At 42.8% G+C, this 12109-nt stretch overlaps 1 protein-coding gene across 1 annotated transcript in view; it reads right to left on the minus strand.

Annotated features, from left to right (window-relative positions):
• The window catches only part of EZH2 (enhancer of zeste 2 polycomb repressive complex 2 subunit), a 378737-nt gene that overhangs the window by 247126 nt on the left and 119502 nt on the right, over positions 1 to 12109 (minus strand). The window contains 1 exon segment of the mRNA XM_033930316.1: positions 8428 to 8556. Coding sequence (XP_033786207.1) covers positions 8428 to 8556 — 129 coding nt within the window.

Raw genomic sequence — 12109 nt, forward strand, 5'->3', positions numbered from 1 at the left:
TAATGGGCAAAATCACTAAGACTCAAAAACTTTTCTGGCTCCATCTGCTGGAAGAACAACATAACCTATTTGTCTGGACTGGTCTAGCAAGATGAAAGAGTCATTATATATTTTGGAGGGAGGGAGAGAGCTTATTGTTCTGGAATCGCCAATCTGATCTGGTCCATTTCTTTAACTCTGTGTTACTTTTCACAAGTTGACCCCCCCCCCATAGTAAGTTTTCACCTATTCCATTAAATTTTTGGAGAGCTACGAGGGCCGATTGAAAAATAATGAGACTGCCTCTGTTTTTCATTCCAAGAAGATGTGTCAACACTTTGTTGGTTCTTGTGAAGCTCATACATTAATGTTTCTGAAACTGCAGCTGGACTGCCATAATCTTCATTGTTGTATCACAGTGAGAGGAAGAATTTTGTATGATTTGTCATGGCAGATGAAAAAGACGTATCTGTGACAGAATACCAGAAGTGTGTGATTGAATTTTGTGTTAAACTTTCTCGTTGCCCGGACTTAGTGCCCTGTGATTTCTGGGCATTCCCAACCCTGAACAAACAACTGCACGGAATGAAATTATCTTCAAATGATGAAGTGAAAAATGCCACGGCCAAAGCACTAAAAGTGATGTCACATAAAAGTCTTATTGCACATTTTTGAATCGTTTTTGAAACACTGCAAAAAAATGTATTTAATGTGAAGGATGCTACTTTGAAAAAGAAAAATGGTCAGATCCTATGGAATCATCTGATTCTGAATAAAAAAGCCAGCCATACTTTTCAATCAGCCCTCAGATTTTGGGCCCAGGCATATATTTTCCATCCCATTTGCATAATTTTCCAGTTACCCTTGGATTAGAAAGAAGTGGGGAAAGCAAGCAGAGCAAGGCACATTTAATTCTTTTCAACTGCTTTATGTGCATGCATGTGTATTTGTGGGCTTCAGTTCATGTATGTTTGTGTGTATATGTGTGTGTCTACATGCTTGCATGTACTTGAATATGCATGCCAAAAATTGTCAATATGTAAACAATAATCAACATCATAAACCTTAAAACATGCTGATTAGTGAACGCTCAGACCCACAACTATAACTCTAGTGAAAATTCACGGAGTCAGCTGTGTTTGGAGACCATCATCGTGTGTTCACTGTCTCCCCCACCAATGGTTATTTTGTTTCTGTAGTATCCCCTCATGAAGAAGCCAATCAGTGAAACCTAGGTTGGGAGGGTCGGTGAAAATGTACCAGCTATTTGATTTAAGAATGTACCTGGAGCAGCTGTGTGCTAGCTGTGATACCACCATATACTAGATAAGTTTTAAAATTTCTTTCCAATTGATTGCTTATTGGAATTTGGTAGAATGTGTGTTCTATGGTAAAATTGGTTGGGGAGACAGTTAACACGCGATGATGGTCTCCAATCACAGCTGACTCTGTGAATTTTCACTAGAGTTATAGTTGTGGGTCTGAGCGTTCACTAATCAGCATGTTTTAAGGTTTATGATGTTGATTATTGTTTACATATTGACAATTTTTGTCATTTAAAGGTGATTGAGAGTTGTTTGGTATACCACCTTAGTTAATTGAAGCTTCCCTTATATAGTGTCTTGTATATATGCATGAACATGTTTGCATGTGGATTTTGGTTCTCTGTATCTCTGATCAGAAGAGGAGATGAGAGACTGTTTTAAAAGGAGCAATTCTTTAATCACCACATTGAAGTGAAATCAGTACTGGCGCTGGTGGAATTGCCTCTCTCCAAAATGGACTGAGCCTTTTTTTTTTTTGAGAGGTAGCATTATTTCCCCTCTACTACATGCACAAACTTTATTTATAGTGCATAAAAGCTTCCCTCAGCTCACCTCTTCCCTTCATGTGAATAAAGGAGTGATCCAATCTCATCCCCTATACCAGTGTTTCCCAAATTGGTCCTGGAGTATCCACTTTCTAGTCAGGTTTTCAGGATATCCACAATGAATATGCATGAGACTGATTTGTATACACTGCTTCAAGTTTCCACATTTTATTTTGGTTTGATATACCGCATTTCAAAGAAAATATCAATGCAGTGTACAATGGTTATGAACACAGGTAAAGGAAAAAAGGTAATAAGGAAATTATAGGAGGGAACTACAGTCTAATCTAATCTTTGATTTTTTTTATACCAATTCATCCCAACAGGAGGGCTCGACTCGGTTAACAGAATATTAATAAAATTATACAGGAGATTAGAAAAGAAACTATGGGCCTCTTCTATTAAACTGCGCTAGCAGTTTTCTAGCGCGGGGAGCCAGCGCTGCTCCTGACACTCATAGAGTTCCTATGAGCGTCGGGAGCAGCGTGGGCCATTCAGCGTGGCTCTCTGCACTAAAAACTGCTAGCGCAGTATAACAGAAGAGGGGGTATATCTTTTAGGCCAGAATTTTATCTTTTATGATTGAAATAAATATGTCTTCAGTACTTTACGAAATGAACTCTAATTATAGAAGGAAGGTCATTCCAAACTTTCACAAATAAAAAAAAAATGATCAACAAAAATTGGCCATAGCTTTTATTCCCTTAACAATGGGGAAAGCCAAGTTTATATTTTTGAGAGTTCCTAGCATTTGAGATTTTTTGTGAATTAACCAAAAGAAAAAAAATACTATATAGGATTTTGAAAATTAGTTGCACATTTAAATTGGATCCTCCATTAATGTATGATAGAATTCATGCACCAACCATCTTGTCCTAACCCCGCCATGAATCCATCCCTCTGGCTTCTTCTCCTCCTACTCTGCTCACCTCTCTATACTTCCCCTCTGTCTGAAACCTCCCTCTCCCAACCTACTCGACCCCGTAAACACCAACAATATCTGCCCTGGCCTCAGAATCCCCACACTGACACGCACCAAAAATCCCCCTTTCAAGAAAACCCCCCGAAAAGTCAACCAAGATTCACTAAAGCCCTTGCCCCCTGCCAATCTTCCCAACGCTGCCTCTGACTCTCTCACCCCAGTCCCGACACTCTATTGCAATGCCAGATCCGCATGCAACAAGACCCAAATCTTGAAGGACCTTCTAGACGAGCTCGACCCTGGATTCCTGTGCATCACAGAATCATGGATCGCCAAAGACGATCTATTTACACAAAACGAACTCCTCCCCCACGGTTATCAAGGCCTCTTCTACCCCAGATCCAATCGAAAAGGAGGCGGACTGGCACTCCTCTATAAATCTTTCTTTGACGTCCAGCTCCTCGAGAAGGGCACTCACGCCTCTCTAGAATATATGCTTGCCCCAGTCAATGATGAACTCCGCATTCACCCATTGGGCATCTTGTTACTATACCGCCCACCTACCCCTTGGATCAACTCCTCCAATCTCGTCATTGAGGCCATAACAAACGCCTTCCTTAAATTTCAAAGACTACTGATCGTTGGTGATATCAATCTCCACCTTGACGATACCAACAGCAAGGACACGATTGAATTTAACAACTTCCTTACCTCTCTCGGTTTCCTCTCACCTACCTCTTCTCCAACCCACGAAAAGGGGCACACACTAGACTTTACCACTTTCCTTGATCTTACCGCCTTCAAAACTTCAACCGACAACACTCGGTAACAGGACCCTTGGTCTGATCACTTCTTAGGGGCTACCTGTCTCCCCATTTTCATGTCACACCTCGAATCCCCATCCCACTCCTCCCATTCCATAACCTTAGAAACATAGAAAAAACAGCAGAAAAGGGCTATAGCCCACCAAGTCTGCCCATTCCAAGTATCCCCTCCCCTGAATTTACTCCCTTAAAGATCCCACGTGAGTATCCCATTTTCTCTTAAAATCCGTCACGCTGCTGGCCTTTATCACCTGGAGTGGGAGTCTGTTCCAATGATCCACTACTCTTTCGGTGAAGAAGTACTTCCTGGAGTCGCCATTAAACTTCCCTCCCCTGATCTTCAGCGGATGCTCTCTGGTGGTCGAGGGTCCCATGAGCCAGAAGATATCATCTTCTGACTCGATGCGTCCCGTGATGTACTTATATGTTTCAATCATATCTCCCCGTTCTCTTCTCTCCTCAAGTGAATACAGCCGCAATTTTTTTAATCTTTCTTCATACGTGAGATCCTTGAGCCCCAAGACCATCCTGGTGGCCGTTTGCTGAACCGACTCGATCCTCAGCACGTCCTTTCGGTAGTGTGGTCTCCAAAACTGAACACAGTACTCCAAGTGAGACCTCACCATGGCTCTGTACAACGGCATCATAACTTCAGGTCTCCTGCTGACGAAACCTCTGCGGATACACCCCATCATTTTTCTTCTGCAAAAAAACTTCGAGTAACTTATTTGGTCCAAATTCCTCAACCAACTCTCCTCCAATCCTACGCCTACAGATTCCGAATCTTACTGGCGCAACTGGATCTCCCTCTCCGAATCCATCTACCACTCCCTTGCTCCAATATCCACTAAAACCATCTCCTACCCCCGAAAGGCCCCCTGGTACCTACCGCTTCACAGAGAACTGAAACAGAAATGTCGCACTTTGGAGCGCAAATGGAAAAAGTCTAAATCCCCTTCAGATAGACAGACCTGGAGGGTCTATATTAAACTTTACAATTCAACACAAAAAAAAGCCAGGAAGAGCTTCTTCGGAGAAAAGATCTCCAGATCCAACAACCAGATCAGTGCGCTGTTTAACATTTGGCACTCCTTAACTACAAAAAAGGACCCATCCTTGCTCCCCTCGTCTCTAAAATTCTTCAATGAAAAGGTTACCACCCTAAGATGCTCCTTCCCGCCTACAGTCTCCTACAACTCCCTGGCCTCTACTGACCTTAACCCTACCCTACCTGGCTCCAATCCCATTCAAGCTGACAGATCCTGGACCGTCTACGAGCTTGTTTCCGAATCACAAGTCTCCAAACTCTGCCTCAAACTAAAAACTTGCAAGTGTACTTTGGATCCTTTCCTCTCCTACCTATTCGAGAATATCTCTACACAGGCCGTCGCTTCCTTCACCAAACTTATAAACTCTGCCCCAACATCGGACCTTTTCTCCTCCGAAATGGGACATATTGCACTGACCCCTCTACTGAAAAAGACCAACCTTGACCCCTCCATATCATCCAATTACCGTCCAATAGCAAATATCCCTCTCCTAACCAAGATGTTAGAATCTATCATATCCACTCAACTCTCATCCTACCTAGAAAGATTCTCTACTCTCCTACCCTACCAATTCGGCTTCAGACCCAACTTCAGCACCGAATCCCTATTGGCCTCACTAATCTCTAAGGTGCAACAACTCCATTCTCACAACAAATTCGCTGTTCTTCTACAATTCGACCTCTCCGCAGCTTTCGACATCGTCCATCACGATATCCTAATCTTCCAACTCTCCGAAATAGGCATAAGCTCCACAGTCCTAAATTGGTTCTCGAAATTCCTACGCTTCCGCTCCTACACCGTTAACGCAAATGGTACCTCATCTTCCCCCTGGAAGCCGATATGTGGAGTCCCGCAAGGCTCACCCCTCTCTCCTATCCTTTTCAACATCTACATGTCCTCTCTGAAACACCTCCATCTATCCCCCCTAGAAACTCTCTACACCTATGCAGACGACATCCTCATCCTCCTCGAGACCGATTCGAACCTCACTAACCTCGCTGAGAACATATCCACATGCATAATGAACCTCCAATCCTGGGCCCAATCTGTACAAATGAAGCTGAATGAGTCCAAAACAAAATTACTTTGGCTCGGCCCAATATTAGATCATTTACCCACCTCTATCCCATTATCTTCTGGTCCCACTCTTCAGCTTGAGTTCTCAAGCAAAGTCCTGGGCATCATCATAGACTCCTCTCTCTCCTTCAATGACCACCTCAACTCCTTGGTAAAAAAATGCTTCTTTAGCCTTCATATGCTGAGGAAAGCGAGATCCTGCTTTCATCATTCTCACTTCACCGTCCTTGTTCAATCCACCATCTTCTCTAGACTGGATTATTGCAACTCCATCTATATAAACCTAACTAAGAAAAACCTCCATAGACTCCAGTTAATTCAGAATGCCACGGCTAAGCTTATTTTCGCAAAATGCAAGTTTGACCACTTCTCCCCACTCCTGCCCAAGCTTCACTGGCTTCCAGTACACTCCAGAGTCCTCTTTAAATGTACCTGCTTAGCCTTCAAGATCCTACATGGCATCCTCTCTCCTGTTATCCCACTCTTTTAGAACTCCTCAAACCCTAACTCCACCAGACCCTCCCAAAAACTGAAACTATCATTCCCCTCTACAAAAGGTATATCCCGCGCAGGAAAACTAGGAACATCCCTCCCCTTTAGAATCACAGAACTCTGGAACAACTTCACATCCCCGCTCAGAAATTCAAGCTCCCTCCAATCCTTCCGCAAACACCTGAAAACTTGGCTCTTTTCAAAAACCTAACACCTCCCGCTCTCTAGTACCCTTGTCCCTCTCTATCTTCTTAGTTCCTTTCCTATAACCCCTCAATGTAGCTCCTTTCTATTCTAACTCTGTAAACCGTGCCGAGCTCTACATTCGCGGAGATGGCGCGGTATACAAACCTAAGGTTTAGTTTAGTTTAGTTTATAAGGGGAGATATCAGAGAAAGAATATAGTCCATATCTTGCATTCAGGATCCAGTAACCATTTAAAAGTAGTGGAGGGAAGAGAGAGATTGGGAGTTGCACACATCTTGAAATAGGAAAGTTTTGAGGATAGATTTAAATTTTGCCAGGGAGATTTCCATGTGAGGTAGGAAGGGCATTCCAAAGAGTGGGACCAGTGACTGAGAAAATGTATGCAATTTCTTTTCTTTTATGCTTATTGACTGGACATCCTGACTGGCAAGGGAGTCCTCCAGGACCACCCTGGGAAACAAAGCCGTACACCCTTTGCACTGGCTGTGTTCTGTCTAGAGGAGGGGTTCCCAAACCTGTCTTAGGAGTACCTCAATCAATCAGGTTTTCAGAATGTCCATGCATGAGATGTGTCTGCAAACCAAGGAGGCAGTGTATGCAAATCAATCTCATGAATATGCAGAATGGATATCCTGAAAGAGAACCAAGCAAAGATGGATGTCATTCCTACTCATGAGAACTAGCACAAGTACTTGCTCAATCCAAAGAGCTGAACATGTGACCTACTACCATGCTGCCCTAATTACAGGGGGGGGCTGCCCTCACCAGCAACACAGACTCCTAGCAAAACTGACCGAAATGGCTAAGGACATTGGGCTTGGTGGGATGCCCAGAAGCACTGCCTGACATCCACCAGAATGTTGTTTCTCCTCAGCGCTGCTACTAACCACCTCACCTTCTGCTACCTCAAGATTTCAGAACGTTCGAGCCCTTAAATTAAAAATCACACCCCCAACCAGTCAAACCATTCATATATGAGTTGAATGCTGCAAGGCATTTCTCCACAGTGCCTGCCCCCCTGCAGAAAGAGAAGCAGGAAGTCTCCTTCAGTTTGCTATCAGCACTCCAGCATCCCTTAGTCCCAGAATCTGGAGACTACACCCCCTTGGCAGAGGCTTAAAAATTTTATTTCCACATTCACCAGCCTTGAATACGTAACCTTCAAGTCATGAATCAGCCACCTTCCAGGAGGAGCCATTCTGTTCCCTAGGGGAATTAGGCACATCTCATTGGGGGGGAGGGGGACGGGAAACACAAGGACAACCAAAGGAGATTCCAAAAAGGTGCTACTCGCCCATGCCAGATTGAAGTTCTGATCTAACTTTTTCTACCCATATAGTGTGAGCTCTAGCCACATAGCCCTAAAAAACTTGGTGGGGGAGAAGGAGTATGAAATCCTGTCATCCCCTGCTAGCTGAGACCCCACATCCACTAGCTAGTTCAGCTGCACAGGGCTGAGGAGGGGGATTAGTTCTCCAAGCTCCAAAAAGGTTCTACTAGTAGATCCTGCAGGCCATAACCCAGGAAGGCAAGCCACCTTCAATCATTCTACTATACCAGTCTATCTACATCTGCAGGAAGAGAAATACTGGCAAGTTTCAGGGCTGCATCACGTCTTATCCTTCAGTTAGTATTCTCTGTCTCCATCTGCTGGTCAGAGAGCACAACTCAATTGTCTGGATTGGTCTACTAGGACAGGGAAAATATATTTTACCAAGTACAAACTTTAAAATAAAATATTGAATATGAAATACTAAATATCACAAGACAAGTAACAGAGCCCCAAAACAATTGCTTTTGAAGTAATGCTCAACAATAAATGAGTAGTCTTAGTGTTGCACACATCTGGCAGCAGTGGCATACAGACAGAGGAAATTAGTGTATGCAATACAGTAATATGGGAAATCAATGTCCTGGAACTTGCCAGCCTATTATGACATGATATAAAAAATTGACATCTGTTAGCATGTTTGTAACTAGAAATCATAACATGCTGTGCTAACCAACCTCCCTGGTTCCTCGCAATGAGCTCACAGAAGTCATGATGTGCACAGGCTGTATCCTACGTTGTTTCCATTCCTGATTCAAGATATCTGTCCTCTCCACAATTTTTTGACGATTAGAATTAAACATACTCTGCAAAAGAATATAAAAAAATAATAAAAAAGGCAACAATAAGACAATTAAAGAGTATGTAGTAAGACCTAAAAACAAAGTTCTTTCTGGTACAAACAAGGTAAACTGGGACATGTGTTAACTTTGGAAAACCATAACCAATTCCAAGAATATAACAGTGGGAAAAGGCTAATGCAACATAGTGGAAAACAGTGCAGTAAGCAGAACAATGTGTCAAAAGGATCCCACCAAATGTTAAGAAAAAGAAGCAGGGTGTGTGTGTGGGGGGGTATAACCAAATCTCTTGCGAACATAGCAAATTCACAAACCTGCATCCTGTGCCTTGCAGCAGGGTTATACTGTGTAAAACTGAGATTCTCACTCTCCTCAAAAGTCTGCCAATAAAAAGCTCATTTCAGAAATTTCAGCACATTACTGTTCAGATCCACGAGTTCATTTTGAACATCTTGATGTAAATCTAAACAGTATATAAAATTTAGTATTTGAAATATCATACTTCTTATATATGCTAATATATAGATACTATACAAAAAAGGACTAATATGTTTACACCTTTTCCTACTCTATAACCATTAATTTTCATGTACAAATGATAACGTTTCCATGGACAGATGTTTAACAGTAGACATTCAGAATATATCTAAAAAAGGGAAGGTTTTACTAATAGGTGATTTCAACATGCCGGATGTTGATTGGGATATTCCTATTGCGGGATCTTCTAGAAGTAGGGAGATCCTGGATTCTCTACAAGGAGAACTGTTCCAGCAGTTGGTAATGGAACCCACAAGGGATGGGGTCATACTGGACTTAGTGCTTACAAACAGGGAAAGCGTTTCTGATGTTAGAGTGGGTGATCATCTGGCATCCAGTGATCACTGCATGGTACAGTTTAATATTGAGATGGGTAGAGAGAGGGCTCATTCAAAAGTAAAGGTTGTAGACTAAAAAAAAAACCCCAAAACAAAACCTAACTTTGTTCGAATTGGGGATTATGTCAAGGAATTGTTGTCTGGATGGGAACGTCTGGAAGAAGTAGAAATGCAGTGGGCAAAACTGAAAGGAATTATTGTTAGGGCGACAGATCTTTTTGTAAGGCAAATAAGTAAAAGTAAGAGAAAATAGAGGGCCACTTTTGTTCTCAAAAGTAGTAGATAAGAAAATAAGGCATAAGAAGTTAGCTTTCATAAACTACAAAAGATTGCAGAAAGAGGAAGACAGGCAAAAATATCTGGAAAAGTTAAGAGAGGCTGGTCAAGTAGTCAGGAAAGCAAAGATACAAATGGAAGCTGATATGGTAAAATGGTGCGATAAAAATTTTTTTAATGTATATTTTATTGCCATTTAACCATATAGTTCACAAGAATACACTCATTTCAAAACACAGAGTAATCTCAATACAAGGAAAAGAAAAAAAATCTTCCTTAGACCACAAAAATTAAGGGAGGCCCATGGGGGAAAAAAAATAGAAGAGAGACTTATTACTGAAAATACTACAAAAATAAGGCTTAACAGCTGTTCATATAAGCTAAACATTCCCAGTTACCAATATAAATGCTCTCAATTGCTCTGGCACATAGAATACATATTTAACCCCCAAGTATTTAATCATACACTTGCATGGATAGGCCAAAAGAAAGGAAGCCCCCAAAGATACTGTTTCAGTTCTCTTTGCCAAAAACAGTTTTCTTTGCTCCTGCATTTGTCTAATCATATCTGAGAATAACCAAACATTTCTACCATAGAATAATACTTGAGAATTACGAAAAAAAATAATTGAAATACAGCATTAACGTCTTGCTCAAAAACAAATGATATTAGTAAAGTAGCTCTTTCAGAATTTTCAGATAAAGTTTTTCAAGCAAATGCGTAACATTAAGAGCTTCCTTTTCACCAATATTCATTTGCTCAACCTCTGGATTGACTCCTATTCCTTTCTTCGTGGCAGGAGCACAGCCCTTTCATGCTCCCTCGTGGCTCCCTTTTTAAATGGCTGCCACGACTTCTCATGGTACTACTACAAGAAATGCTGCAAGCACCTATAAAAGGTCGCGGCAGTCATTTTAGAAAGAAGCCGCAAGGAGGCAAGAGTGAAAAGGCTGTGCTCCTGCCACGAGACCCCCGCTGGACCACCAGGTACCGCGGTAAGCCCAGAGGGGGGGGCGCGACCCAAATATAGAAGAGTGGAGGGGGACGTGAGCATTGTAGGGTTCAGCTGCCATGAGAGGGCCATGCTCCCTCCCCCAAGATCCCCCCCCCCCCCGCTGGATCTGGTATTCAGGTAGTCCCTTGAGGAGAGGGGAAATCATGGGTTGGGAGGGAGAAAAAAAAGTGTCAGGCCTGGAGAGGGGAGAGAGCCTTGCCTATGGGTTGAGGGGGAGGGATGAGAGGTGAAGAGACTTGCAAGGGGTTGGATGGGAGAAAGAGGGAAGAGAAGCTAGACCTTGGGGAGGGAAGAGTGAGAGACCTGGAATATCTCAAACCCCCTTCTCTACCCATTGCAGCTCTGCTCTTTGTAAATCTTGGGAGAATTGTTGGACTTTGTGGTGGACAGGAGGGAGGGAGAAATATTAGATGTTGTGGTGGAGAGAGAAGGGTAGGACAGATGGAAAGGGATGTAAGAGGAAGGAATATTGGACATGGTGGAGGGAATGAATGGAGAAATGTGGCATGGCGCTGGAGAGGGGTGATAGAAGGAGATATGTTGGGCATGGGGCTGGTGGAGAGGGACAAAAGATACTGCCCAAAGGACAGTGGATGAGAGAGGGAGAAATTTTGGACATGGCTGTAGAGGGGGTGAGAGAGATGTACTCTGGATCATTCTTTATCTCTTTTCCTACTCCCTTTGCAGCAAGGGAGGGAATGAGAGGAAGAGAGATGATGGACAGTGAGAGAGACGGAGACATGTTTAACATGGGAGTGGAGGAGAGAGGAAAAAATGCTCTGCAGGAGTGGGGAAGGGAAAAGAAGGAGAATGATCCAGGATATAAGGGAGGGAGGATGCTGTACAATGGGAGGGAGGGAAGAGAGAAATGCTGGACCATGGTAGGAGGAACCAATGGACTGCAACCAAAGAATTTGCAGAAGACAGGAAAGCATAAAAAAGATAACTGGAACCAAATTGATGGAAAAATAAATCTCCAGATATCAAAGATTAAAAAAAGGAACTTATTGACTGAAATAGCTTTGGGGTGTCTTTGTATTGTGTTCCAAAAGAAAAGGAAACACATTTCTGGTTTTATTTTCCAGTGTTGAAGAACTTGCTGACCCTTGTTGAGGCTGGTGGGGATCTCCAAGCACTGCCAGCTGAAGACCTCCTCCATAGGCAGCCAGAACTTCCCTTCACAAAGCTTAGCACTCGCTAGCAGCATCCTTGAGCCACTGAGGTGGCAGCATCTATGACTCAGGGAAATTGCTGCAGCCTGCCAAGCTCGACAAAAGGGACCCCCAGCCACCTTCAGAGGAAGTCCTAAGTTGACATAGCTTGAGGATCCTCATCAGTTGGAGTATTTATATTTTATATTTACATTAGAGGCTCTGGCAAGACCCATTTACA

This window comes from Geotrypetes seraphini, chromosome 2 (assembly GCF_902459505.1).
Source record: "Geotrypetes seraphini chromosome 2, aGeoSer1.1, whole genome shotgun sequence".
Classification (NCBI taxonomy): Eukaryota; Metazoa; Chordata; class Amphibia; order Gymnophiona; family Dermophiidae; genus Geotrypetes; species Geotrypetes seraphini.